The sequence below is a fragment of the Halyomorpha halys genome, unplaced genomic scaffold (assembly GCF_000696795.3).
Source record: "Halyomorpha halys isolate HHAL.00 unplaced genomic scaffold, Hhal_1.1 Scaffold230.1, whole genome shotgun sequence".
In the NCBI taxonomy this organism is placed as follows: Eukaryota; Metazoa; Arthropoda; class Insecta; order Hemiptera; family Pentatomidae; genus Halyomorpha; species Halyomorpha halys.
This window is the reverse complement of record NW_027114585.1, coordinates 646,272-671,977: the sequence shown is the minus strand read 5'-3', so window position 1 is coordinate 671,977 and position 25,706 is coordinate 646,272. Positions and strand designations below refer to the sequence as shown.

Sequence of the window (25,706 nt, the reverse complement as noted above, 5' to 3'; positions counted from 1 at the left end):
TTCGGAAATTAAGGCATTAAGGACTAATAAAAAACGGTTGTATTATTAAAACCTAATATTTTGATGCTAGGGTTAAAAGTTTTCCTGGTTGAATGAAAATTTCCATTATTGATAATAATAAACCATTTAAAAATTGAAATAGCCGAAATGATGATGAAAGACAATATGAATATTGATGGTTTTTGATATTATAATATTATTGACATTAGAAATTATTGTCATTTCAACAACACCAGCAGGGCCAGCTTCAAACATGCCCCAAAGCGGGCGGAGAAAACATGCCAGGAGATAGTTGATAAACTATACCACCTCAACATCCAGGTAAACCCGGCAAAACAGATTGCATGGTGTTCGCACTACGGAAAGGGAAGAAAACAAGACTACCTCGCGCGATCCAAGTAGCATATTCCTTATTAAGGCCTTCAAACTCCGTAGTATATCTGGGCATCAAATTGGATCGCAACATGACACTGTCGTCATGTCAGATCATACCGGCTACACCACCTTATTTCATCACCCGTACTCTCACTAAGGCTCAAACTCCAAATTTGATGGTGTTCCGCTCTTCACCCATCTCAGAGAAGGGACATAGCGCCACCTACAACGCTTCTAGGAGACTGTGTTGCGGAAGATTGTGCGGCCAACATCGCTGAAGAAGATGAAGAAGGACCAACTGCAAAAGCACTTCGAACTACAAACTGTGCCTGAGTTCATTCAATGAAAGCATATAAAGTTCTTCGACTCTCTTCAGCAACAAACAAATCCACCGTTCAGGAACCTTACACCAGCGCCCCCTCCAGTGCGTTGGCAACAAGCCAATAAAAATTCAGAAGTTATGTACCAGGACACGCCTTGAAGTATTAAGTTTTTAGGTTTAGTTTAAATACATTCAAAGCAATGTGTGACCCAGCACATTATAAAATTCATAGAACGGCCACTGCAACATAATTACAAATACAAAAACTCCTTAAATTGTAGGCCACTATAGAAGAAGGAGACAATGCGGAAATTGAAATATATATATTTAAGTTAATAACAAAAATTTTCTGAAATAGGAGTTATGAAAAAAAAAATGTTATTAAACTACAATTGATATTAGATTATTGGTGTGATTTTTAAAAAAATGTAGATTGATCGGTGAAATAGAGATACCTCTTTGCCGTGGCGTAACCCGTTTTGGCCAGTCTATCAGGTGTTCAATGTTTATACATCTCTCTCTGTTATCTTCGTTGTAATACCGGTGTTGATGGCCTTGTTACTCACCTGATATTAGAACTTCCTACAAATTATCAGTTTCGAACCGGCATTTCACAATGGGGGCTCATGTCTCTCGTACGGATTTCGAATGGGTTTATACCGAAGAACCTCACGCCTCCAGGAGAAAAGAAATATTGGGTGTGTTCATTATTTCATCATTTTGTCCTATGTTATTACTATAAACAATAATATTAACTTTTAATAATCCCATTATTATATATATTTTTTATTTTCATAGCTAAATACCCACAAATTAAGAAGTTGTTTGGCTATGATCCTAAATTCAAATGGATCGTTACTGTTATGGTATTGACACAATTCGTCATGTTCTATCTACTGAAAGATTTACCTTTCTGGATTGTGTTCCTTGCTGCATATTGTTTTGGAGGTGTTATCAATCACTCTTTGATGTTAGGTAAGTGATAGTGTTATCAATTATCAATTCTTTCTAGACATGTAATTTACAATTAATGTGTCCCTTAAATCATGTGATTCACCTTAAGTCTTGTTTTTCCTGTTTAAGGAGGGAACTCCCATTATATTATTACCCTATTTGCATCACTTGAGAATGGTTATGTAATTTCATATTCATTAATGCTGTCATCATTAATTATTTACTTCACCCAATCCTTAGCAATTTATTCCTTCTATGTTCTCAAATAGCTATGTGATTGTTATATTAATTTTACTCTCCAATAACTGTGTTAAGATAATATTTACTGTCAATAGAAATATTTGTTTTATTTAAAATTTTTAAGACTTTGAGACATTATACTCAAAATTTCCCAATAATGCTGTTTCAAGTCGTCAGTTTTTGAAAATGTTTAGAAAAACGAAAAAGTTTTGGGAATAGTCCTTAAACCTTTCCTATACTGGGAAATTTGGTCAATATTTTTAGTGCATTTTATATTTTGCTCTCTCTCCCATTCCTAACAAGTTGCAGCAACTGCTCTACTTATTCAGTCAGTATTATCCTACATGTATATTATATGTGACAGTATTATTGTTACAATAAACTCCTCAGACCATTAATAAATTGATCAGATATGATATTGATTCTTTAACACAAGAGTCTCTACCGTTAGTTCTACTTTATTCTTTTTCCTGCTAGTATTATCATAATCTTTTAGTAATCTAGTAGACTTCATTTTCATTTTAATTGTTTCTATTTTAGTACTGCACATAATTTAAAATTTAACTCAAGCTCTCTCATATTTTCTTTCTTTCATTCTGACGCTAAAATAGTGTTAATAATAATACTGGAATAAATTAAGTTTAAATTATTTGTTACTGTATTGTTGGTAATCTTCATTTTATGCTCTTAATGTCGTACTCTTACATTTTATGGCTTTATTGGTGAAAAATTGGTGTGGGAGTGACAAATCCACCCTATGAAAACCACGTCATGAAATGCTTGAATTATTAATTTTAACAGATTTGTTATATTGAGATAAGGGTGGCTATAAATTTGTTAAATTAAGGTTGTTAGACTTATTTATTGATCTTTATTAAACAAATAATATGAAATTCAACCTCAATCAGACAATTAAAATGTCTGGTATGATATATTATTGACACATTATGATTGAAATATGTACATTGTATGTACACAATCATATTTTGCAAAATTAGAAATGTGTTGGTACTTACTGCATATTATAAATACATTGGTTTTTACATTGAAATTACTTATATAAATATTAACGTTAATTTCATTCATATTTTCTGTTGCCTGTGTGTTGGTGGGTCGCAGAAGGTATTGTGAAGATTCTTGTTCGGAAACTTCCACCATGTTCCATGTTTTTCCTCTACTTAAAGGTTCCCGCTTTTTAAGCATACTATAGTGATGGTTCCTGCATAGAAACAACAGAAGTTATCATTAATAAAAGTTTCCAAATAGCTACAAGGCATTAAAATAGCTACTTGTAATTATTGTTTAGTAATTTCTGTTCTTTAGCTGTAGAATTGAAAGCTACTAATTATCAGAATTTTTTTACTGAGTTGATTCAATTAAAAAAATCTATCGAGTCTTTCTCTATTATCATTCCTCAATCTACAGCTTAACAATCTAATATTTTTAAATGTAATTTTAATTTTCGAACCCGGTACTAATTGATCAGATTCCGATGTTGAATAGATGTTCAATGCAACCAACATCTGTACCAAAAAGTACTTTATGTGTGTGTATTTTTTTAATTATTATGTTTCAGTTTTTGATTGATTATATTTTGTATTTTAGCTATTCATGAAATCGCTCATAATTTAGCATTCGGACACGCTAGGCCAATGGCGAACAGGATTTTGGGTATATTTGCAAACTTACCTATTGGACTACCCTTCTCTGTGACATTTAAATATTATCATTTGGAACATCACAGGGTAATATGATTAAATTATTTTTTATTGTTGTTATGCATTTTTTGATTAGCTTTTCTTTTGTAAGTTTTATTTTTAAAAATATGCTTCAATTCTAGAATTGTTATAAGAATTTATAATAATTAAATAGTTGAGACTTGCTGTAATTTTAAAATTGTATCCCTGACTCATTGATAGGTAAAGATAACTTCCATATTTCTGTATATTTTTTTTCCTACATCTTCAACATATTAGGGCTTCAGAGCAATCCTTCCCAATTTCGAAATAAATTTTAAAAATCTTTGGTGTGCCCAACATGCAACTTTGACTTACTACTCTGCTTGCACCTGAAATTAATCCTTGGTGATATGTTCATATGAGGTATTTCTTTATAATAACTCTTATCTTTTATGTGTTTATTAAGGAGAAAAAGTAGTGCTGAATAAAGAAAAATCCTTAGACATTTTATTTTAAAACTCTGGTTCTAATTTGTTTATGGAAATCACTTTGTATCATTCTGTGTAGTTTGTTGGATCCTAAGTCACTCCCTAGTTACATGTGAATCAGTGGAGACGTGTTGAAGTTATCATAAGTTTCATAATTGCCACAAAAAAATAAAATAAAATAAAATAATTTAGGCACAGAGACGCTGAATATATTTATTTTAAAATTTGTATATGACAGTTTCGTTAGGAAGGAAAAACTAATAATAACCTGTATAGAAACGGCAAATTAATAAAAGATAACAAACCTGTGTACATATTAATAACATGGAGTGGGATTGGGAGTGATTAGGATACTATCAGTTGTTTGCTGGGGCTTCCATATACCATCAGATGATCCATAAACCATCAGTCGGACTGATGGAACCATAACCATAAACACAAATTAATTTGAAAAATTGTTCACAATGAAACTAAGTGAAAACAACAGGTGGTATAGGCACTTCCAAAATGACTAACAAGAGCCTAACCGTGAATGCCGTGGTCTAAGACAATTGCTACCAGCATTCCTATTTATTCATGTACTTCCTTGATAGGAAAAATTAAAAATATTGTATATAGAAATGCATTGTAATTAACAGAATATGCTCTTATGTCAAGTGCTCATACTTAATATTGACTGAGGGTCATATTTTCATTCTATGGGACCACCATAAAATAGTCAACTGACTCAGGCCATATTCCAACCTGCACCTGTGCAAGCTCAAGATTGTTAAGATGATGGCTTAACACACTCAGCTACCATGGCCACCGGAGCACTCATATTAAATATATTCTCATTAAGTTAAATAATACACAACGTGAAGTTGCAGCCAATAGTTGGTAATATTCTTTATATATTGTCTCCTAATTCTGGCATTACATCATTGTTCTAGTTATGTAAATAGGCATGTGTTAATTTCAATCCATTATTTTTTATAAAAAATTTTATTTTTTTTTTTATTTTTAATTTAATTTACACGTTAAAGAAGTTTTCAGATATATTATATGCATTCATCTTTTTCTATGTGTAATCGCGTATCTATAGTGGATGCAAACATGGGTGTACCCAGAGGGGGGCAGCTGGCCCTAGAAATAAAAAAAATTATTGATTTAATATTTTTTTTTCTAAGCAGATAATTGTAATAACTAATGAAGCACTGCTATAATTGTGTAAAATTTTGTTTTCACTCGCCTTTTCCGTGCTGAAATGTCACAACCGAACAACTCTGGCCTGCCCCCCTAGTTTTGATCCTGGGTATGTACTTGGATGAAAATATTATTTAATGCTGACTAATTAAAGTGTGACTCTTGGAAATTTTGCCTTAGCCATCCAATATTTTAATTAATCATTTTTCTTTCCTTTTTCTAGTATCAAGGTGATGAAAAATTGGATACGGATATCCCAACATATTTTGAAGCTAAACTATTCTGCACAACATTTGGAAAGTTTATTTGGCTCCTATTTCAGCCATTGTTCTATGCGTTCCGGCCAGTTGTGACCTATCCAAAGCCGCCAACATTACTCGAAGGGATAAATACTGCGATTCAGCTCTCTTTCAATTTTTTTATTTATTACTATTGTGGTTAGTATGTTACAATTTCTTCAAATTGTAATTGACTCCTTTTTAATATAAAATAACTTAGGTTGAATTATCAATAGCTTTATTTATTCTTATCATGCTCTCATAAGTTAAACAGTTTTCATCTTGATTATAAGTAAAATAAGAAAAAAAGAGTGTCATGGTCAGAGTATGATTTCTAAATTACGTTTATTATACAAGGGTTTTATCTACATATATATATGTATATAAATAAATATTTTTTAGTGATCACCATGTAAGATTTTATTTTAAAAATAAGGTGTAATAATAAAAATGAGTCCTGTTTTCCCGTTTACACTTTAATAAAAAATAATACAATCTTAATACATGTAAATTAGAGTTATACAGTTTAAGAAACAAGAAATAGAATTAAATTAACAGTTGTATAACTTGTAAAATGGAGATGGGTCCACCAAGAAGCGGATGGGGTGGGGGAGACCCCCCTTTTTTTCTCTTGCATAGTAACTTTATGCATTTTTTTAGTAACCCTTATTTAGAAATTGTACTTACTCCATGCGAAAACACATACTATATGGATGTAAAGTGGAGTTAACATTGAAACATGTTATTAGTATTATACTAAGAATATTAAAATTATAAAAGTACTAAAAATATAATAAATAAAATGATGATAAAATTGAACATGAGGTTGAAGAAAAGGAATTTATTTATTAAAAATAAGAACTAAAATGACATGAACAATAATAATTAAATAAAAATAAATATAGTACATATGTAGGAATTAAGTGTTGTACTGGAACCAAACATAATAAAAATGTCAAACAACTGATCGAATTTATTAAAAAAGAAAAATAATTAAATGTATTCTCAGAAGTTGAAATGGTATGGAAGCTCTACCGATCTATATACTTAGAAGGCGGTTTTTTAAACATTTATGCTTTAATAATTAAAAATGTGACCTGTTGTTGTAGAATGTTTAATATTCATACAGTCTTATATATATAAATATTATATTAATAATATAAAAGGTTTTTTATTTTTAAAGTAACTTGAAATATTTTTATTTTTCAGGAGGAAAAATTCTGTTCTACATGTTTGGTGGCTCTTTGATGGCTATGGGACTGCATCCTGTTGCTGGCCACTTCATATCAGAGCACTATATGTTCCGTAAGGGATTCGAAACCTATTCATATTACGGGTGCCTCAATTGGATAACATTCAATGTCGGCTATCATAATGAACATCATGACTTCCCCGCAGTTCCTGGTTCAAGGCTACCTGAGGTAATGATGTATGACCTTACTGCTACTTAAAGTTTTTACTTTTGTAATATTGCATAATAAATAAAACATTTTCTGTGAGATGGTTTGGGAGGGAGGCAGGGTGGCTCGTGGTCAGTAGAAATTAACAAAAATAGGTTAAACTTATTTTATTTGTGCTAACGTTTTGTCTAAATCTAAAGGCCTTTGTCAGGGCTAAAAAAACAAAACAAAATAACAACCTTAATATAGTTAACAATAACAGTATAACTAGAAAATTAAAAAGATTACTGATGATACTATATAGGTAAGAATTGGTCCAAAACATGTATAATGTGTGGAAGGAAATGTTATTTGAGATAACGAGAAAAAATAAAATATATTGGAAAAATTAACAAATTAAAGAAGTGATATCTGAAGTTATATTAGATAAAACTGGGTAAGTAGTTGAAGTAAAAATAATTAGAAGTAAGGCAAGGCAACAATTAAAAAGAGAATAGGGATCAGGGATGAGAAGAAGAAAATGAAAATTAAAAAATATTTTCTGTATTGATAAGATTAGAGGAGACACTGAATTTTGAAACATGGCAATAATTGCAGAAGAAATGCAGTCAAAGTAGCGGTGATAGTGTGAAGCTTGCATATATTCGTTTTTATTTGATGATGCTACATTGAGATTTGTTTGAAAACATTGTCTAAAATAAATTAAACAACAATATATATCGTCATTTCGCAAGGATTGATATGATGGGTTCAAGTCATTGCCGCAGAGACAATGCTTTGAAAACTTTATATTAACTAAATTAAACAACTATGATACGGTAACTATTTTCACACTAAAGGGGTTTTTATATATCATGTTTCCAAGTCAATGACTGGATTTGCTCAAGCAATGCAACATATAAAATGCAAACATATAAAATAAATTAAACATTATATTGTCATTCCACACCAAAAAGGTTAATACCATGGGTCCAAGTAATATGGCTGAATTCACACATATAATGCCTCATAAGAATTATATAAATAAATATAAAAATAATCATTTTAAATTTTATTATGAAACCCAGATTTTTTTTGTTATTGAAAATTGCTGCTGTGTTAAAGTACATGAATTGGATTTGATATGATTTTTAATCCTCATATGGCATAGATAATCTATATGATGAAGTGCCCAGTTCTTTTGTTTGTCCAAGCACAGGATTTTCTAAAAAAAAGATTGGGGCTGTAGAGTAAGTTTCTAATTTTATATCTCTCATAAAAGTTAGGGTTAAAATTTTCCTTATGTTCTGTTGATTTTTTGATTTCCTAAATTTTAATTTGTTTTATTTAGCTTCAATAGTCTTACTTTTTATTCTATATTTCAATGATTTTCTACATAATCTGTGAGATTAAGTGCACTTGATCTTATCCTCTAAATATTTTTCATGTCGATTATTCGTCTCATAATTTAAAAATATTATTTTAAAATACCATTATTACCATTTTTAAATGAAAAATTCAGTATATATTTTTTCTCTTGAGTTTAAGGAGAATTTTAATTTCAGATGAGTTTGACCCGAAAATTTTAGGATTTGTAGTGTACCCGACCAAGGGTTAAGCTAAATGTACCATATTAAAGTGTCATGGGACCATTTTATTATTGGATGCATTGGGTATTATAAAGTGGATGATGTTGCAGAATATTAGGAAAAATTTCCATTTTTCCCTAGATCATTTGTATATGAAATAATAATACCTCAGTGAATTACTTAATTTATATATTATGTTTAATATTTAATAAAGTGAAGTATTTCATAAAAGATTTTGGGTTGAAAGAATGGGTACTGAGAGAATTTGATGGTACCATAAGTCCAATTCAAGTAAATGAACATTTTGTAGTATGCTTAGCTTGTCGTTTTAGAGTATTATTCACGTGTCTTAGGAATTTTTGAAATCTATCTTTTCATTTCTCTATCAGGATTTAAAATGAGTTAAATCTTGAGATTAAATCCAAATTAATAATTCTTTTCTACAATTAATTAAAAATCAATTAAAATATGATATAGGTGATTTTTTGGGATTTATTCACTCTATTCTTTGAGGTAATTTATAAGTGACTGAAGACTTCATAATAATCATTGAGAGATAATATGAATGTGTTATCAGTAAAGGTTGTGAAATTCTATACAGATTGATCTTACAGGCGAAATTTACAAAACTTTTTTAAATATTTTTAACCCTAAGTTGGGTGCCCTACAAATCCTAACACATTTAAAGCACAACTCATCTGTTACAATAAATTTTCTTTCTGGTTAAACCTAATTGAAAAATTAACAAACTGAACTTTTTACTTAAAATGGTTCTATTTGTGTTTTATGAAATTAAATGAAAAATAATTTATTATTCTGGGACTAGGTCTCTTTAGAACAATTATAAGGTTACGGTAACAATTATAAGGTAATTTTAATTTTACAATAATATATATTGGTCAAAAACAGTGTAGTTACTCTTGATTATAACTTACATTATAATTCCATATAAATAATTTTAGATACAACAGAAAAAAAAAGATTACTAAATAAATAAAAAAACAAAACAAAAAGGTTGTTACTATATTTACAATTAACAAATGAGTGTTTAATATTTATATTATTTATACTGTTATAATATTGGTTATTGCGTTTGGAGAAGCAAAAGGTAGTTAAACAGAAGGATTTTAAATGAGGGAAGGGTTGGTACATTACATATGTTAGAGGGAATGGAGTTTCAGTAAAAGGCAGCTCGCATAAAAAATGATTTGTCAAACGCAGTTGTTCGATGAGGTGGAGGGTTGATGTCAGATAAATGAGACCTGGTAGTACAGGATTGGATTGAGAACTTAAATTGCAGGATTTTTGGGATATCAGTGGGGTGTTGTGTAATGATTACCTGGAATAGAAAGGAAGTTAAGAAATACTGGCTTCGGAAGGATGGATAGAGCCACTTCAGCTCGGTGTAATACTGGGTGATGTGCATATCTCTGTCGATCGTAAAAACAAATTTTACTGCGCAATTCATGAGACGTTTAAGGTTAGCTTCGAGATTACCCGAGTGTCCTCCGTATACCAGTCAGCTCTAGTCAAAGGGAGGAACACAAGAGAGGAAACGGTTTTTGAGTTTTAGAATAACATTTTTATCTTATCATATAAAATAACAGTAAATATCACTGAATTTTTAATTATCATGAAACATAAGTATAGGACTATTGTAGTTGAATAAAAAAATTTAATTTGGAAATGAAAAATATTTATATATGTATAATTGGACGTAACTCTTCCAGTTGGTTAAATCATTAAATGATCTGATCCAGAATGTGGGGGGTGGGAAATCGGAAAGCTACTAGAGCCTGTAACCTTTTTTAGGAAATCCTGTTTTAGGACTAAAAAAAAAATTAGGTACTTCATCTCACAGATTATTTGTGCCTAACAAAGGTAATGATGACTAATAGTACAATTTTATCTTTCTATTTAAGTTCTCTTATTTTCTAGGTAAGGAGGATAGCGAGTGAATATTATGATAATTTACCGCAGCATAATTCTTGGGTTTCTGTCCTATATGATTTCGTCATGGATCCAGACATTGGGCCATACGCCCGAATTAAAAGGAAGAGTCGTGGATTGAAAACATGAATTGAGCAAAACTCTAATATATATTAAATTATTTATTTAAAACATTTTTATTTCTCACGTATGGATTTTATTTTGTTTGTCGAAGCAGCACCTAAGCCATAATACTTTTACAAGATATTATTTCTTTTAAGTCTCTTCACTTTTTGATTTGACTGTACCTTAACATTCCTTTGAAATTATTTACTTTATTCTCATTTTTACGTACTACATTTAAGTTCTGAGATTGTTATGTAGTTATATTATTTTGTTAACTAAAACTAGGGTATATAGCTAGTCCGCTATTGAATTTATATTTTATGTGTGCTCAAAATTTATATGTACTATATATATATTTTAAAAAAATATAAGCATTTAAGTTTCATCCTTGCTTGTCCAAAATTGCTTATATCACATTTCCCTACAGTATAAGTTTAAAAACAGCAGTATTGTTAACTGTGCATCATACTTTTTAATTATTTTAGAACAAAGCTTATGTTTAATATCTCCCGACGACTTAAGAGAACACAGCTGAAGAACTTTCCATCATTCATATTGCCTTAATGAATTACTCATTTTTTAAATATAACTAAATGTGCATTGCTTTAAATAAATAAAAATCAGGTCTAGTTTAATTACTAATTTAATAATTATGTTTAATTATTAATTCAATTCAGTAAATATCTTGGACTGATTTCATCAATATTGAAATGCAAAGGATTGATTATCATCCACAGCTCATGATCAAACCTCAAGTTATGAAAAGTAATTAATAGTTATTTGTTTTTTGTTTTTTTAAATAAGCCACAGCGCAGTATTTAGTTTGAAAATATTTGGGATAAATAATTTTCAAAATGCCAATGTAAAATTTATTAATATTACTGCTTTACTGTTTCGAACAGTATTAATGGTGCATATTAAAATTTTTGTGATTGCAGTCTAGTCACTCCTCTCTTCCTTTCTCTTAGTTCCATTTCGGTTTGGTACATTTTGAGAGCATCTTTCAATTTAACCACTTCCTATAACAGAAAAAATAATAAATTACACAAAACTTAACCTGAGTGTATTTCGGTATAAATTGTAAGCTTTTGTATTGTGATTTAATTTAGATATTGCAGGTTTATTTGATAGTATTATTGTATAAACAACAGTGACTGATTGTATTGTGTAATAAATTTAACTTGATGGAGCTTTATTTTTGTAAATTATATAAAATAACATCAATATAATCATTATAAAGAGATTCTGGTCTTCATTTTTTTCTTCTCCTTTAATTCACTATATTTTTATTCTTATTATAAATTATTTAAACATTTAAGTGAAGTTATAATTTTTCCCTATGTTAAAAATGTCCAGATAGGTGTAATAAAAAAAAGGTTTTGTAGTCAGTTAATAAGTAGTATATGTGTTCATGATATCCATCATCCAATCTATGGGGTGGATAGTTATATCTTTTCTGCAAGATATGGAGTGGTACTTAAGGGACAGTAATATAGCATTAATTCTTTGTTTTTCAATCTGAGGTTTGCTTTCTGCAGAATCCTCTATGGAAGAGATACATGCTTGAACTGAACAGTGGCACATATGACAAACAATTTTTTTTTTTTTTTTTTAAACCTTGTTCATTGATTATACCATAACTGTGCGATAACCCTATTAACTTCTAAACAATCTTTAGGAGGGCAACAGTAGATAAGACTATCTTAGGTAGATTAAGGTCCAGTTCAAAATAAAATAAAAACTTCTTTTTGTTAAATGTGCCACTGTAAAAACAAAGCAGCGATATATCGATGTATTACGGAAAATTGGAGCAAGCGACAGCGGTTTTGTTTTGATATTTAGATAACCTCTGTGCCATATTTTGTAAATCTTGTCATATTGCTCCCCCAAAAAATTTTTAGTTCAAATAATCTCATGATGGTATTCAATTTAATGAATTCTTTGAATATTTGTGCATAAAGTTTTTTCCTTCTGAACTAAAAGTTTATGACATTTTTAGGATTATTTTCAATGCTGCATAATAAAAAGTTATTTATGTTGCAGGCTTTTAGCAAAATCATGCGATTTTAACAGTTTCTCTCATATTGAGGTGAGTGATGAGGGATATGTTCATTGGAGTATTTAATGAACTTAATATAAAATTCCAACCCAAGTCTCTAAATATTTCATTAATGGGAGGTATAACCTTTAAGAGCCATTAGTAGCTGAGGGAGTTAAGCGACTGCCTGGGGAGTCAATTTTTATTTCTGCAGTGGTCCCACGAAATGAAAACTTGATCCTCCACCATAGTTAGTATAGGTTGGTTACATCTAGATAACCTTGCTGTATTTAAGAAATGACCAGAAAGTGGGTCATAAAACATAAATAACCAGAAAAAGTAGGTTTAACCTTAAGATTTTTAATTCAGTTAGTAGTATTTCCATCTTGGTCTTACCTAGTCAGAAATATTCTCAACATATTTTTTGATTGATTAGTGTTTCAATCAATCATTGAAACTTATTCTATTGTTTCTCGAAAGGGGTATTTGTTTGTTTTTTTACCTTGAGCTGGTTTTGAATTGGAATTAGAGCATTCTATTCTTGATTTTGCCTGTATAGTATTAACGAAAATATAGTTCACATTTTGAATCTTAATAACAATTGATTTTTGATTCAGGATCAGAAAAACAGAAAAAATTTTTTTTGAACCTTTGCTGTAGAGTCAAGACTGTTTTCTGTCTGTTGCAATTTACTTGCAGCATCAACCTTTCTTCTCTCCAGTTGTTTCACAATTCTGATCAGCTCTGCCTGTAAAAAATTACTACAATCATTATTAGCTGTTAATATATTATCTTATAAAATATGATATAAATATGACAAATATATGATAGAAATTTGATTATAAAAGGGTAAACCTGAGTCAGGAGTTCCACATTCAATTCTGTTATATCAGTCCTTGCCTCTGAAAAAACAAAAATATATTTTAGAATTATTAATTTACTGTTATGAATTTTTATTTATAACGTATTACTACCAGATCGGCCTGGTGGACCTTACATGATTATTATAACAATTTAATTTGTTTTTAACATCTGACAATTTGGTGGTATAGTCTTTGGAAAGTACAATCCAAACAACTATAATGTAATTATTTAATGACGATGAAAAATGAACTTGAATTAAAAAAAAAAATCAAAATAATATATTGCAGGAAGATAGTCTGGGTGGCGAAGAAAACTATTTATTGCTAACCAACGTTTTGACCCACTTCCCATCTCACACAGCATACTTATCAATCCGTAATCGGACATATATAAATTACACATACATGGTATAGTAAGATATAAAGAAAACAATTTTTTTTTCCCTAGTTTCCTTTTACAATCAATTTCGGTCTATACACCAAATACAAATGTTTCAATTCATTCCTTTTTTCTTTCCCATTTCTGCTCCTCCAATTTCACCATTTCACAATTTTTAAATTCACCCGATCAACAAATTCGCTCTCTGGAATTCACCCTCCTAGATCCTCTTTAGTGACCCCGTTTGATTTTTTTGATATAAAAAACTGTCATAGAAGAATTAACAAACAAAACAACTAATTTATTTGGTTAATGGTTAATTGATGACAGCAGAAATAAGAAAATGGTAATAACAAAGCCTTAAGTCTCTCAAACATAAAACAATGGTTATTTAAGAGGCTCAGGATTTTGTAATTTCATCTCACAGTAACCTGGTATTCTGAATATTTTTTCCCTGAAGAATTTTGCATTGTATTACCTATGAACTTCATAACTATTTTTTAAATAACGTAAAAAATTATAGTAAACATTTTCAATGAAACAAGCTCTGTTACTAGGTTTTCTTTTTAAAAAAAATTAAAATTTTACATTTTTTCTTATATTATTTTTCTATTTTAAAACTTCGTTATGATTTCGTTAACATTGATTTATTATAAATGTTCTAACTGTTCATTCCTTTGAATGGAATTCAATAGTTTAATGAGATATTTTAAAGCATTAACATAAATATGAATAGTTCGATAAAAAATTTTCCACATTGAATATGACCTCAGGGAACGATTTGAACTTAGATTATAGCGGAAGTACTCAGATAAGCTTCACGCGAAATATTATATGCTGTGATAACATCTTGGCGAATTGGAACTAAAAAATGCACAATAATTATGTAATTCGTCCTGGACTGAAAATCTTTATTGTGCACAGTGCTGTGCCAGTATTGATTCAATAATATTAGACATTTGGTTGGTTGCTAACAACTAGAAACTCATAATAATTATAATTATAAATTTTATACTTTTTTCCAAATAATTAAATATTATATATATGTATATATAGTTGACCGTAAAAATTGATATATAAGAAGATGGTCAGGGTTGCGGTCAAAAGAGAAACAAAAATAGTTTACAACTATTTATTTTCCGACGCTTCGCCCCACTTTGCAGGGCTTCATCAGGGCTAAAAAGATACAAAGAAAAGAAAACTGAGAATATTACAACAATAAGATAATTTAAGCTAGGATAAATACTATGTAAAAGTAAAGTGATAAGAAATTACATATAAATAAAAGGAAGGAAGACGTAAAATAGTATCAATATAAAATAAAATTGAATAAACAATGATAAGAATAAAAAATAAGTAACAATGGTAAGAGTAAAACTTTTTTTGAAAAATACGTAAAATATACAGTTAAAAAAGTGCAGGAGACGAAAAAAAAATAGAGATTAAATAAACGTCTTGAAAGAATAATTATAAATAAAAAAATAATAATGATATAAAATGATAATAAATGAGCAAAGAACAAGTCAAGACCACCTACCTGTTCAAACGTAACCTAACTGTTTTTTTATTTTATATAAAAAAACTGAGAATATTACAACAATAAGGCAATTTAAGTTAGGATAAATATTATGTAAAAATAAAGTGTTCGGAAATTACATATAAACAAAAGGAAGGAAGACGTAAAATAGGAAGATAAATTGTTTTTTTTGTCGCCTTCTGTTCAACCTTTACCTTTGAACAGGTAGGTGGTCTTGACTTGTTCTTTGCTCATTTATTATCATTTTATATCATTATTACTTTTTTTATTTATAATTATTCTTTCAAGACTTTTATTTAATCTCTTTTTTTTTTGTCGTCTCCTGCACGTTTTTAACTGTATATTTTACGTATTTTTCAAAAAAATGTTTACTCTTACCATTGTTACTTATTTTTTATTCTTATCATTGTTTATTCAATTTTATTTTATATTGATACTATTTTACGTCTTCCTTCCTTTTATTTATATGTAATTTCTTAACACTTTATTTTTACATAGTATTTATCCTAGCTTAAATTGCCTTATTGTTGTAATTCTCGGTTTTTTTTGTATCTTTTTAGCCCTGATGAAGCCCTGCAAAGTGGGGCGAAACGTCGAAAAATAAATAGTTGTAAACTATTTTTATTCCTCTTTTGACCGCAACCCTGACCATCTTCTTATAAATGAAATATTATATTGGGAGAGGTAACTAGTACTAAGCCCTACTTCGTAATGGGATTTCCACCTAGTAAATTTATAAATCATTAAATGAGACATGAAAATCTTTTTTATAACAACAAACATAATTGCTAATAATAATATAGTGATATTTACCAATCATTATACGTAGCCTCTCTCGATCAACTCCAAGCTGTCGTTTCTGACTTTCCTTGAACTTCATTTGTTCCAAATACCTTTTGTATTTCGGATGATCGACATGAGGAGCCTTGTCGTCTGAAAAATACAAATATTTCACCAAGTTCTCATGATAATACATGTTTTAAATTTATTAAATGATATTAAAAACATAGTTTCATAAAAGATTCGCATTAACACAACCAATCCTCCTATTTTAAGAACTGTCATCTTATGATCTGTACAGGATATTGCTTAAATAATACAGGAAAATTTATATTTGCAAGTAGTTCAGAAACTCTGTTTGATTCAGTATACTTATAGTAAGTGAAAAATGCTAAAGTACATAAGTAGATTGCAGTTTGGGAGGGCGTGATCGAGCTGGACCAATGGCGTCCAGGGACGTCTTATCTTGCCTCTTCTGTTCCCTGCCTGGTGGAAGGATTATGATGGAGGGAGTATACTTGCAGTAAAGTGAACTCTTTAGCATAAGGTGGACCCTACCTTTGAAGGTTGAGAAAATAAACCTTGGTGCTATTTTTTTATATTAATATTTATATGATTTTATGGAATAGCTTACTTAATGGATCTTCTTTTTGGAGACGATTTAATTCTTTTTCTAGCTTTCGAATCTCTATGTCCAACTTCCTGTTATCCTCTTGTATAGTGTCTCTAAAACAATCAGAAGTAGAAATTAAAAGATGTTCATTTATTAAGTGTAACGCTTTAAACTAATTCTAACTATTCACGCCTGAGTTGCACCTGAATCGTTATTAGCTCAAGCATACTGAGGTGGCTCTCTCATTTATTTTCAATGTATAACAATAAAAATTATTCGTCATGAGTGTGTTATATCTCACACGTTACTTACAGGGTTGTATTCAAAATATGAACGCTCCAAGAGTTTTAGCCGCCCCTCTTCATAAAAGTGCGATTCCATTGAGGAAAATGATAGGCAAATACAGTCATTCCGTAGACGGAACACAAAGCAAAGAGAAACAAGTTTCCGTGTCGCATTCTACATGTTGATTGTTGTTATCCAAACATCTGCGGACGTGTACATCATTTATATTTGCGACATCGGCATGGGTGGGGGCATCACAGTTACGATGACAGTCAACCATAACATTTCATTAAGCTTTCATAACTAATATGATCGAGTAACCTAATATTTACTGTCTTAGTATCAGAATTTGCTTGATAGTTGGTAGTATTATCAACTATCTGGGCAGGCGTGACAAACTTACTGTCACCGTGGAACCAGAGAGACACAATGTCTAGAACCCAGGCTTTTGGGTACTCTAATTAGAGCTGTGTAAGAGTATTTTGATGTAAAATAATTAACTCTCGTAGTTAAAATATAATAATTAGTTCCATTTTCATAATAAACCTTAAGCCATTTTGGATTAATATTATTTACGATAATAAAACACAAGTAATATTTAGTGGTACGGCACTCGTTGGATTCGTTAACCCCTTGTTCAGCTTACGTCGGTCCTTTAGAGGCAAGTTCTTGATATTCGGATCAAAGTGGCAAGACTTGAGTGCTGTGAGAGTTTCATGGTGTTTATCAAGGAATTTGAAAATATTGGGATCTTATCAATTGAATCTTTTTTTTAACGCCCATGGATAACATTCAATTGGTGTACAACAAAATTCAGTCCATGATCTGCTGAATTCCGCCTAAGTAGAACATCTTGTCTGCACCGATGTATCTTATAACCAAGACTTCAAGAAATAGCTACTGGATAAATAAACTTTTCTCTATAAAATGTTCCATTTTACAGCCTGACTTTGTATTAATAATCAAAGGGTATTTATGCAGAAAGTTATCAATATATTAATGTATTCTTGAAATAGTAATTGTTATTTAAATCATTGGTGCAATATGGAGGCAACTCCAATTTTTTCATCTTCTGCTACGAGTCTACGCAAATGAGAGTAAATTTCAAGGTACTTCTACGCGTTTGCCAAACAATGGCAATTGGCGTATGCGCAAGGGTGTGGATGGGTTATCTGGATTGGCTGGTGCAAGCTGGCTTGAATTTGAGTTCTTGGTCACGAATCAAAGGGCGCTTGTGCTGCATCTACACGTCTGTTTTGATTTTGCATTGTTTTAAAACTGCCAACTAATGAACATTTGTGATCTCCGTGTTTTAATTAATTAAAGAATTTCCTGAACCTTTGGATTCAATAATTAGCTCTTGTTTGAGATTGTATATTAGCAATGTAATATAAATTGCTGATATTAACGTTTCGTTTCTTTTCACCTATCTATATTCTGTTCCGTTTTATAATGAAAGTTGAGTAAACTCGATGATAGTCCAAAAAAATCAAAATAACAAAACCAGGCAAGTGGCAAACTTTTAGTTCTACCATCAGATAGATAGATGTGATATGGTTTGGATATGATTTATATTTCTTACATCAGTATACAAATGAAAGCAGGTTTCAGATAGCCCAATTTTTATTGTAAAATACTTATTTTAAAAAAGAGGTGTCTGAAAAAATATATTTTAAATTTATCACACTTTAGTAAGATGGGGCTCGGTGATGTCCCAAACCCTTCAACAGTGATGCTTATAAAACGTAATAACATTTCTCCATCAGAAACAGTATTCTAAAAAAAAAAAAATTAATACTTACAAAATCCATGATCACATACTGTTTATTTAGTCTAACAGCGAATGTCTATTCGTTATTAATCGTATAAATATATTAATTGTAACAATTGCTTCACCAGATTCATAGTTAAATACAAAACCATAAGTCGCTTGCCTACTTGATGGAAACATTTACGTGACATTGCACACTTTCACATATATACGTATTCAACTACTATGGATATAATGTGGTACTCTTAACTATGCTATAATCCAAATACTACTATGTATTATCCTTAGTGCATAATAATAAAATATAAACACACAAATTGATTTGCAAACCTCGCTTTTTTATCCAAATTGAGTTCAGAAAGGAGTCTCTCCTTGTCGAACACCATTATCTCCATTGCTCACGATCGAACAAACTACTGTTGCTAGGTTTGTGAAAAGAACACTCCACCTTATTCAACAGAAGACAATAAACAATAAGCCAGCTATTGTTTTCTATTTTAAACCAGCAGACCCGGAAATAAATTAATTTAATACAATTAAACGTTTGAAGTTTAATCATCACGAGAAGGTACCTCACCTCCAAATTTTTATAATTGAATCCACATGGAACGACACATCATAAATCCAGCCAAATATTTCACTGTACACCTTCAAGTACCAATGGTAGAAAAAATTAGAAACCAATTCGAATTACGTAATCATAGGTAATACAGCCAACTAATTTAATGTTTTCTATTTTAGAGGGATCAGAAAAAAAAAGTTTGATATTAATTAATTGCTTATAAATCTATTTAGTTTATAGCAGTAAATTACATTATATAAAAAAGTATATGGCAAAAATATATAACTTCAACCAATCTGTATCAAACTTGGTAGGTTTAGGGCTCTATAAAGAGCGCCAAAGAGCATAAAATGGAAATAACTAAACAGATTATTTTTACTTTATTTGAAACCAATATTTCGCCCTTATAAAGGCATTAAATCTAAAAAAATTTAATGTTAGTTAAAAGGCCTGATTTTGCACTTTGTTTAATTTTCCTTGATACATTTTGGAGGAGCTTTAATTGCCTTTACTGCAGGTAAAATCCATGAATATGTTTACTCATAGGAAAACATAAGGACCATCTATGACCTCTTCTTGTAAAGTTTGAACTGAACTTAAACCAAAGTTTTACTTATATTATATAATACAATAAACCACAAGCACACCTGGCTAAATCTAAATCTCCTTGAGAACATGTAAAGGGACCTCTCCCTTCATATAGATAGATTTTCAAAATTTTGCAATACCATGTTCTAAAACATATCATATAACTTCCACCTTTATAAAACTATTAATAAATTATTTTTCACTTTCTGGACTCCCTGCATACTTTCATTTGGCTCAAGGATTTCCCTTTCAAATCATAATAACTCAAAACTGTTTTTATATACTCGTGAAGTAGCAATGAGCTGGACTATTATTCCTTGCAAACATAGTAAGGATCAATAACGGTACAAAGTTGTCATATGGGATATGATAATAGTGGTAGGATAATGAAAGACCCTCAAGCAGAAAATCACTCCCTGTGAGGCTACTAACTTCGCATTGGTGGTCATATGGAAATTCCAATGATACAGTAAGTGCTTTATCAAATTGACCTGAAGGAAGCAAATGTGGACTACTCTTGATTCAGATTGTTATAAGGGAGATGGTTGATGGCTTCTGCAGGATACTTGGCTCCTGCTAGAGAACCAGAAAATGATGAACTTCCTCAAGTAGACCTTTCTGCACTCAAGCTAAACTTTCAGCCACAACTGGCATAGAGGTCTCAGCTTTAATTGGTTTCACCACAATAAGCTGAAACCCAATCTAAAACTCAACATACTGAGTTGTCCAAGTTAGTATGTTGAGTTCACCTCAAATACTACTCAGATAGATAAGATGTGCGTGGAAAACTCTATGGTATCTAATAATCATAACCCTCAGATTTGTCAAGTGTATATAGTTCTTGATTAATAAAGCCTTATTTTTGAAGATCATCATTTTATTAGAATACCAAATTATTGTAGTTATCATAATACATTTATATAACGGTTTGTTTTAAATGATAAAACTTAACTAAATATAATTACTGTGTCACACTGGATACATAGCAAGGAACTATTACTCATATTACACACAGAAAAACAGAGTAACCATTATATATTAAAGTAATTTTAATCCATACTGGTAAAAATGTACATAGATGGTATGTATTAATAATGTTGGGGTGAGTCCTAGGGTGCCTCTGGTTCTGAACAATGGGTTTGATTCCCACCTTGCTCAGTTAATATATATTTTGGTGCAGCCATAAAATATGATTCTTGGCATTCCCAACCTGGAGTTGTATTGAACTTCAATGGAGTCTTGAATCAAAAGAAAAAATATATAATTTCATACTAACTACCATTAATATGATACTGATGCTCTAATTTTAAAAAATATGGATATAATTATTTCATATAAAAGAGTTTATTGATTTTTAGAGGGGAAAATCAGGAAACATTAGCTTAACAACCATGTATAGGACTTTTAAATAATATTCATAATATTATTTGTAACTTTTTTTCAATTCCTAAAATAAAATTCTATTCCTTCATTTCAATAAATTATTTATTACAAGCAACCTCATTAGGTAAATGGGGATTTGCTGTATTACTACTTAAAGAAATGGTGAAACTTATATTTTCCAATGCTATGAGAACTGAGGTAACAATAAATGCCTAACAAAACTTAAGCTATTTTAGCCAAAAAGAATAATTAAAGTTTATTCATTTATTGTTTATTGTGAACAAACAAATGTTTATAAGTTTTTACTTTAAGATTTGTCACTACAAAACAATTTTTTTTTTAAAGGTCGTAAATAGGAACAAAAGTTTCCAAGTGGATTCATCCTGGAACAATCACAAAAGGCTGTGTTTAATTATTATTTATTTTCCTAGTATCATAAAATACACAAAACATTCTCTACTTACTCATTGTTGTGAAGATTGATTTTATTATGAACTGACATTTTCCAGGAAGCCATTTTTGTGAACATAAGTTTTCATGAACATTTGATTTAAATGCGGAATCAGAACATCAATCTCTGGCCAAAGATATATTAATAAACAACTTGAATACACGTTTCTAACTGTACATCATATCTTGCAATACAGTTATGTCCTTCTATGAATCACTGGATATTTCAAAAGGCATTGTCACATCAGAATTTGATGCATTGTTTTCTTCAGAATAAATGTGAATATTCATTATATCCGTTTCAATATTTCTGACTGGAAATATTTTAGGATTTTCGATTGTTACATCTCTTTTTTCTGCCTCAATCCATGGAAATTGCTAGGTAAAAACACATGAAACAATCAATGAAAATGGCAAGAAACTGAAAAACAAAACAAAAAATAATGAAAATAAATAAACATTAGCTCAAAGTTTAATTCCTGCTAGGAAGTGCGACACTGCTGTGGAAATAATACATTAAAAAACCATAATATTCTACCAATCTGACAAAATAATATTTTATCAATAAAATTAGTTATGAGGTGTTGTTAGTTGCTCATAGATTAATAATTGGAGATGATCTTCTTTCATCAATGATTCTCCTGCCCAGAATTCTACACCTTCCATCTTATCAGTATCTGTTCTCAATGTTCCCATTCCAGTCCCATCTAATTTAACTTTCTCGTTCCTTAAATCATCTTTACCCAATTTAAAATCTCAAATAAATTCTCTTTGTTCGCTTCATAAACGTTTAGCCCACAATTTAGAACAACAAATTTTTTTACTCAAATGCAGGTCGAATTCACTTTTTCGTAAATCTATCACATCTTCTCCAATTAAATTAGTTATATATGATGATATAGTAATGGTTTTTTATTTATTTATTCCACCTTACTCTGGTCCTGTGGGGAATACAGGCGTTTCAGCAGTTGGTGTATATTAAAAAGGTGCAAATATAACAATTTAAATTTTTTAAAGCATATGTGGAAATTCAAATTTCTGTTTATTCTTCTTTCTTCACTCTCATCTCTTGTTCTCCTTCTTCTCTGCCTCTTCTGCTTGGAGTTTTTTCAACAGCCGATCCTCTTCGCCTTGAACTTTCCCACATGTACACAAAATGTTTGTAATATTATAAGTTCTGTTAAGTGGCCAGTTGAGGGAAATCATTCTGCGTGAGAACATAAAGTCCAGTTTCCCTCAGAAGTTTAGCTCTTTGTGGCTCAAATGCGGTACAAACAACAATATGTTTAATTTTATAATTAATCTTCCAGTGATCAGTTTTAAAAAACTATTATAAAATATTTTAAAAAAAGTAGTTTTGAGTGAATTTATGGCAAAATGTCAGTTCAAGTTTTCATTACATTTCCTCTCTTCACTTCATCTGTCATGTCATGACATTTGATTCTATAATGAAATTTTAAAATTGATGAATGCATATCATGTATTTTACCAACACCTTTGGATCGTCTCTACAGTTACTTGTAATTAAATTTCAAAATATATAAAAGGTGCAATGCCTTTTTAATAGATTTGTGATAGATAATTCTCATCCACATCGTTTTATTAATTTCAAAAAAGTTCTTAAATGAAATAATTTAGTAAGCTATCACGATGACAGACAATGAGTGACCATTAAGTTATAAACAACAACAAATCAACCTTTACCTGAAAAGCAGAATCTTCGTTCATTGCAAGGGACGATGCTTCAGATGTGTGGATAAATATTTTAAAAGTAGAACCCTTTGGCAACGACTTCATGAAATTAGAATTGACAGATAGTTTCAAACAAAATGCTCTGAATGATTCTTTTAAGTGGGGAAGAAAAGAAACCTGGCTATAAAAAAAAAATACCAAAAAATTATTCATTTTTAATATGACAATAATAATGATATAACATTTACAAGTGAAAATAAGTTTCACATTTACCTGTCGGTAGAAAAAGGTGATATATTTTTCAAATAAAAGACAAACCTTTCAGCCAATAAACCCTTATCATTGAAAAAACAAATGTCTACTTGCTTTAAATCTTCTGCAATCAATAAATGTTTGATAGCAGCCAGAGAATTTGTAATATATTTATTTAGTTCGGGATGCACAGAAACCTAGTGCAGAAGAGCCAAAAGTATTGATTAATAATTTAAAATTAAATCAGATATTATCTTAATTGGTTGAATAGTTATGGACCAATAAAAATCTTAATATATGTATAGTTGACCATATAACTTAAATATAAGAAGATGGTACTTTCGCTATCGCTTTGAACAGGCCTGAGGAAGCCCTTCAGTGGGGCAAATGGTTAAAAACTATTTGTTCTTTTTGACCTCAACCCTGACCATCTTCATAGATTTAAAAATCTTAATACTTTATCCTGACGATCAATAATTTGTATACATTTTCCTAATATTTAATGTATTCGAGTATTGTTAAATCAAAGTAGAAAACTTAAAAGATGGGCTCACGAAGCAATAAGAATGGTTTTTGTCATATACATAATTAGCATATGTGTTATTTATAATTTCAAGGATCAATTAATATTTTATTTGTATCCGGACAGTCCTCCTTGATAAACATTTCATTAGATTATGAACTTAAAATGATTACAATATATTAAAAGTAATGTTGGTAGGCATCGTAGAAAATCTAAAATACTAAATGTGAGTGAGAAAAATGACTGTACTGATTATGTTAAATAAGTTCATAAATTAAAATTGATAAATAAATTGATTTATATAGAAAATTATTTTAATTTTTTTATCTGGCTAGTGAACTAAACCACAAAAAATGAATTTTACAGGTATCGATAAAATAAAAAGCTGTACTGCTTCAATCCAGGAAGGGTCATGGGTACAGTACTTTGTAGGGAAGTACTGTTTTTAGACTAATGGTTGTAAAAGCAGGTACTTTGTCCAGAATTAGACTTAACGGCCAGGTCCCCCCCTAATTATGTGGAAACCACTTTTTTAAGGCTGATTTAATAGATTAAATAATCACCAATGGCAGCTGGACTCAAACTCAGGCCAGGGATATGGTTAGTAAAATACCTTAATCACTAAACGACTCCCCTTTTAGGTATCTATGAGGGGTTTTGAAAATATCTGAAATTTAAAATTAAAAAATCCAGTAGCAGGATAATTGCTCTGCTAGTACATAGGATGAAGGTGCCATTTTCAGAATCCCAATACATCTTATAATAGTTATTCTTACAGTCACTTAAATAAGAAAAAAAAAACGGAGAAGTTGATATACATTTCAATATTCAGGAATGGAAGATCTACAATGATTTATACAGCTTACATGGACAGGAACTCCATACTTTTTTTTCAGGCGGAAAATCCCATCGGGATATAATTTTCTGGAATGGAGCAATACATGAACAGCAACTTCCAAGAACTCCACAACTACAGCAGGAATATCTAAAAGAATAAGGAAAAATGTGAATTCAAGTGACCTAAATTGGAAAGACAGTTTTATCAAATTCCAAAATAACTGAACCTAATGTTTGTTCAATCATATTTTCTGCTCTCAGATTGTTCTATCAGCATTAAAAAAAAAATCATCACCTTAACAATTTGTATTTCATGAAACCTACTGATATCAGGAGCCAAACTGCTCGTATTTGAAAGGCGGCATAGATGGTAACCTGATTTATGAAGAAATACCGGGATTTAATTTATAATAAAAGCTTTAAAATTTAAAATGAAAAAAAATTGTTACTTTCTATGTAAGCCAAAAACCCAGTTAGCTATCAGAAATTCTCTATTCCATGATTGTATTGGTAAACAGTATTAATAATTAATTATCTACCAAATTCACACTAAAAAAAAATATTGGCCTTCACTTAATTCTTCATGTACAAATTTTTTGATATAAAATA

At 30.1% G+C, this 25,706-nt stretch overlaps 3 protein-coding genes across 6 annotated transcripts; 1 reads left to right on the top strand and 2 right to left on the bottom strand.

Annotated features, from left to right (window-relative positions):
* The first annotated feature begins 1,170 nt into the window (after positions 1 to 1,170).
* Positions 1,171 to 11,787, top strand: ifc (delta4-sphingolipid-FADS-like protein ifc). 2 transcript variants are annotated; one of them, XM_014419296.3, is made up of 6 exons: positions 1,171 to 1,395; positions 1,496 to 1,672; positions 3,497 to 3,636; positions 5,467 to 5,680; positions 6,731 to 6,942; positions 10,428 to 11,787. In XM_014419296.3, exons 1-6 carry the CDS (start codon positions 1,314 to 1,316, stop codon positions 10,566 to 10,568), a joined length of 966 nt encoding a protein of 321 aa, XP_014274782.1. In that variant the 5' UTR covers positions 1,171 to 1,313; the 3' UTR covers positions 10,569 to 11,787. The 2 variants fall into 2 exon arrangements, with proteins under 2 accessions (XP_014274782.1, XP_014274783.1); XM_014419297.3 differs by lacking the exons at positions 1,171 to 1,395; positions 1,496 to 1,672 and adding an exon at positions 2,081 to 2,219.
* LOC136795030 (coiled-coil domain-containing protein 169-like) lies at positions 11,426 to 19,267 on the bottom strand. Its single transcript, XM_067051765.1, has 6 exons — positions 19,141 to 19,267; positions 16,776 to 16,867; positions 16,175 to 16,294; positions 13,438 to 13,484; positions 13,232 to 13,330; positions 11,426 to 11,563 (listed from the first exon to the last, which is right to left on the bottom strand). Exons 1-6 carry the CDS (start codon positions 19,203 to 19,205, stop codon positions 11,462 to 11,464), a joined length of 525 nt encoding a protein of 174 aa, XP_066907866.1. The 5' UTR covers positions 19,206 to 19,267; the 3' UTR covers positions 11,426 to 11,461.
* On the bottom strand, positions 18,796 to 25,611 carry PolZ2 (DNA polymerase zeta subunit 2). Of its 3 annotated transcripts, none has more exons than XM_067051764.1 (6): positions 25,325 to 25,611; positions 25,127 to 25,245; positions 23,759 to 23,934; positions 23,498 to 23,666; positions 21,808 to 22,171; positions 18,796 to 18,815 (listed from the first exon to the last, which is right to left on the bottom strand). In XM_067051764.1, the coding sequence occupies exons 1-5, from the start codon at positions 25,341 to 25,343 to the stop codon at positions 22,001 to 22,003; spliced, it is 654 nt and encodes a 217-aa protein (XP_066907865.1). In that variant the 5' UTR covers positions 25,344 to 25,611; the 3' UTR covers positions 18,796 to 18,815; positions 21,808 to 22,000. The 3 variants fall into 3 exon arrangements, with proteins under 3 accessions (XP_066907865.1, XP_066907864.1, XP_066907863.1); XM_067051763.1 differs by lacking the exon at positions 18,796 to 18,815 and adding an exon at positions 21,593 to 21,745; XM_067051762.1 differs by lacking the exon at positions 18,796 to 18,815 and adding an exon at positions 21,593 to 21,726.
* Between the last annotated feature and the right edge of the window lie 95 nt (positions 25,612 to 25,706).

Bases quoted from the DNA above. Each gene is read 5' to 3' on its own strand.
- ifc (XM_014419296.3), top strand. From the start codon at position 1,314: ATGGGGGCTCATGTCTCTCGTACGGATTTCGAATGGGTTTATACCGAA. The intron at 1,673-3,496 runs GTAAGTGATAGT...TTTGTATTTTAG, and splicing joins CAATCACTCTTTGATGTTAG to CTATTCATGAAATCGCTCAT. The intron at 3,637-5,466 runs GTAATATGATTA...TCCTTTTTCTAG, and splicing joins ATCATTTGGAACATCACAGG to TATCAAGGTGATGAAAAATT.
- LOC136795030 (XM_067051765.1), bottom strand. From the start codon at position 19,205: ATGGAGATAATGGTGTTCGACAAGGAGAGACTCCTTTCTGAACTCAAT. The intron at 16,868-19,140 runs GTTTGCAAATCA...TGATTGTTTTAG, and splicing joins AATTTGGATAAAAAAGCGAG to AGACACTATACAAGAGGATA. The intron at 11,564-13,231 runs GTTCAAAAAAAA...TTTCTGTTATAG, and splicing joins GTCTTGACTCTACAGCAAAG to GAAGTGGTTAAATTGAAAGA.
- PolZ2 (XM_067051764.1), bottom strand. The intron at 23,935-25,126 runs GTAAGCTGTATA...CTTCTGCACTAG, and splicing joins AGTATGGAGTTCCTGTCCAT to GTTTCTGTGCATCCCGAACT. The intron at 23,667-23,758 runs GTAAATGTGAAA...TTTTTTTTATAG, and splicing joins TCACCTTTTTCTACCGACAG to CCAGGTTTCTTTTCTTCCCC.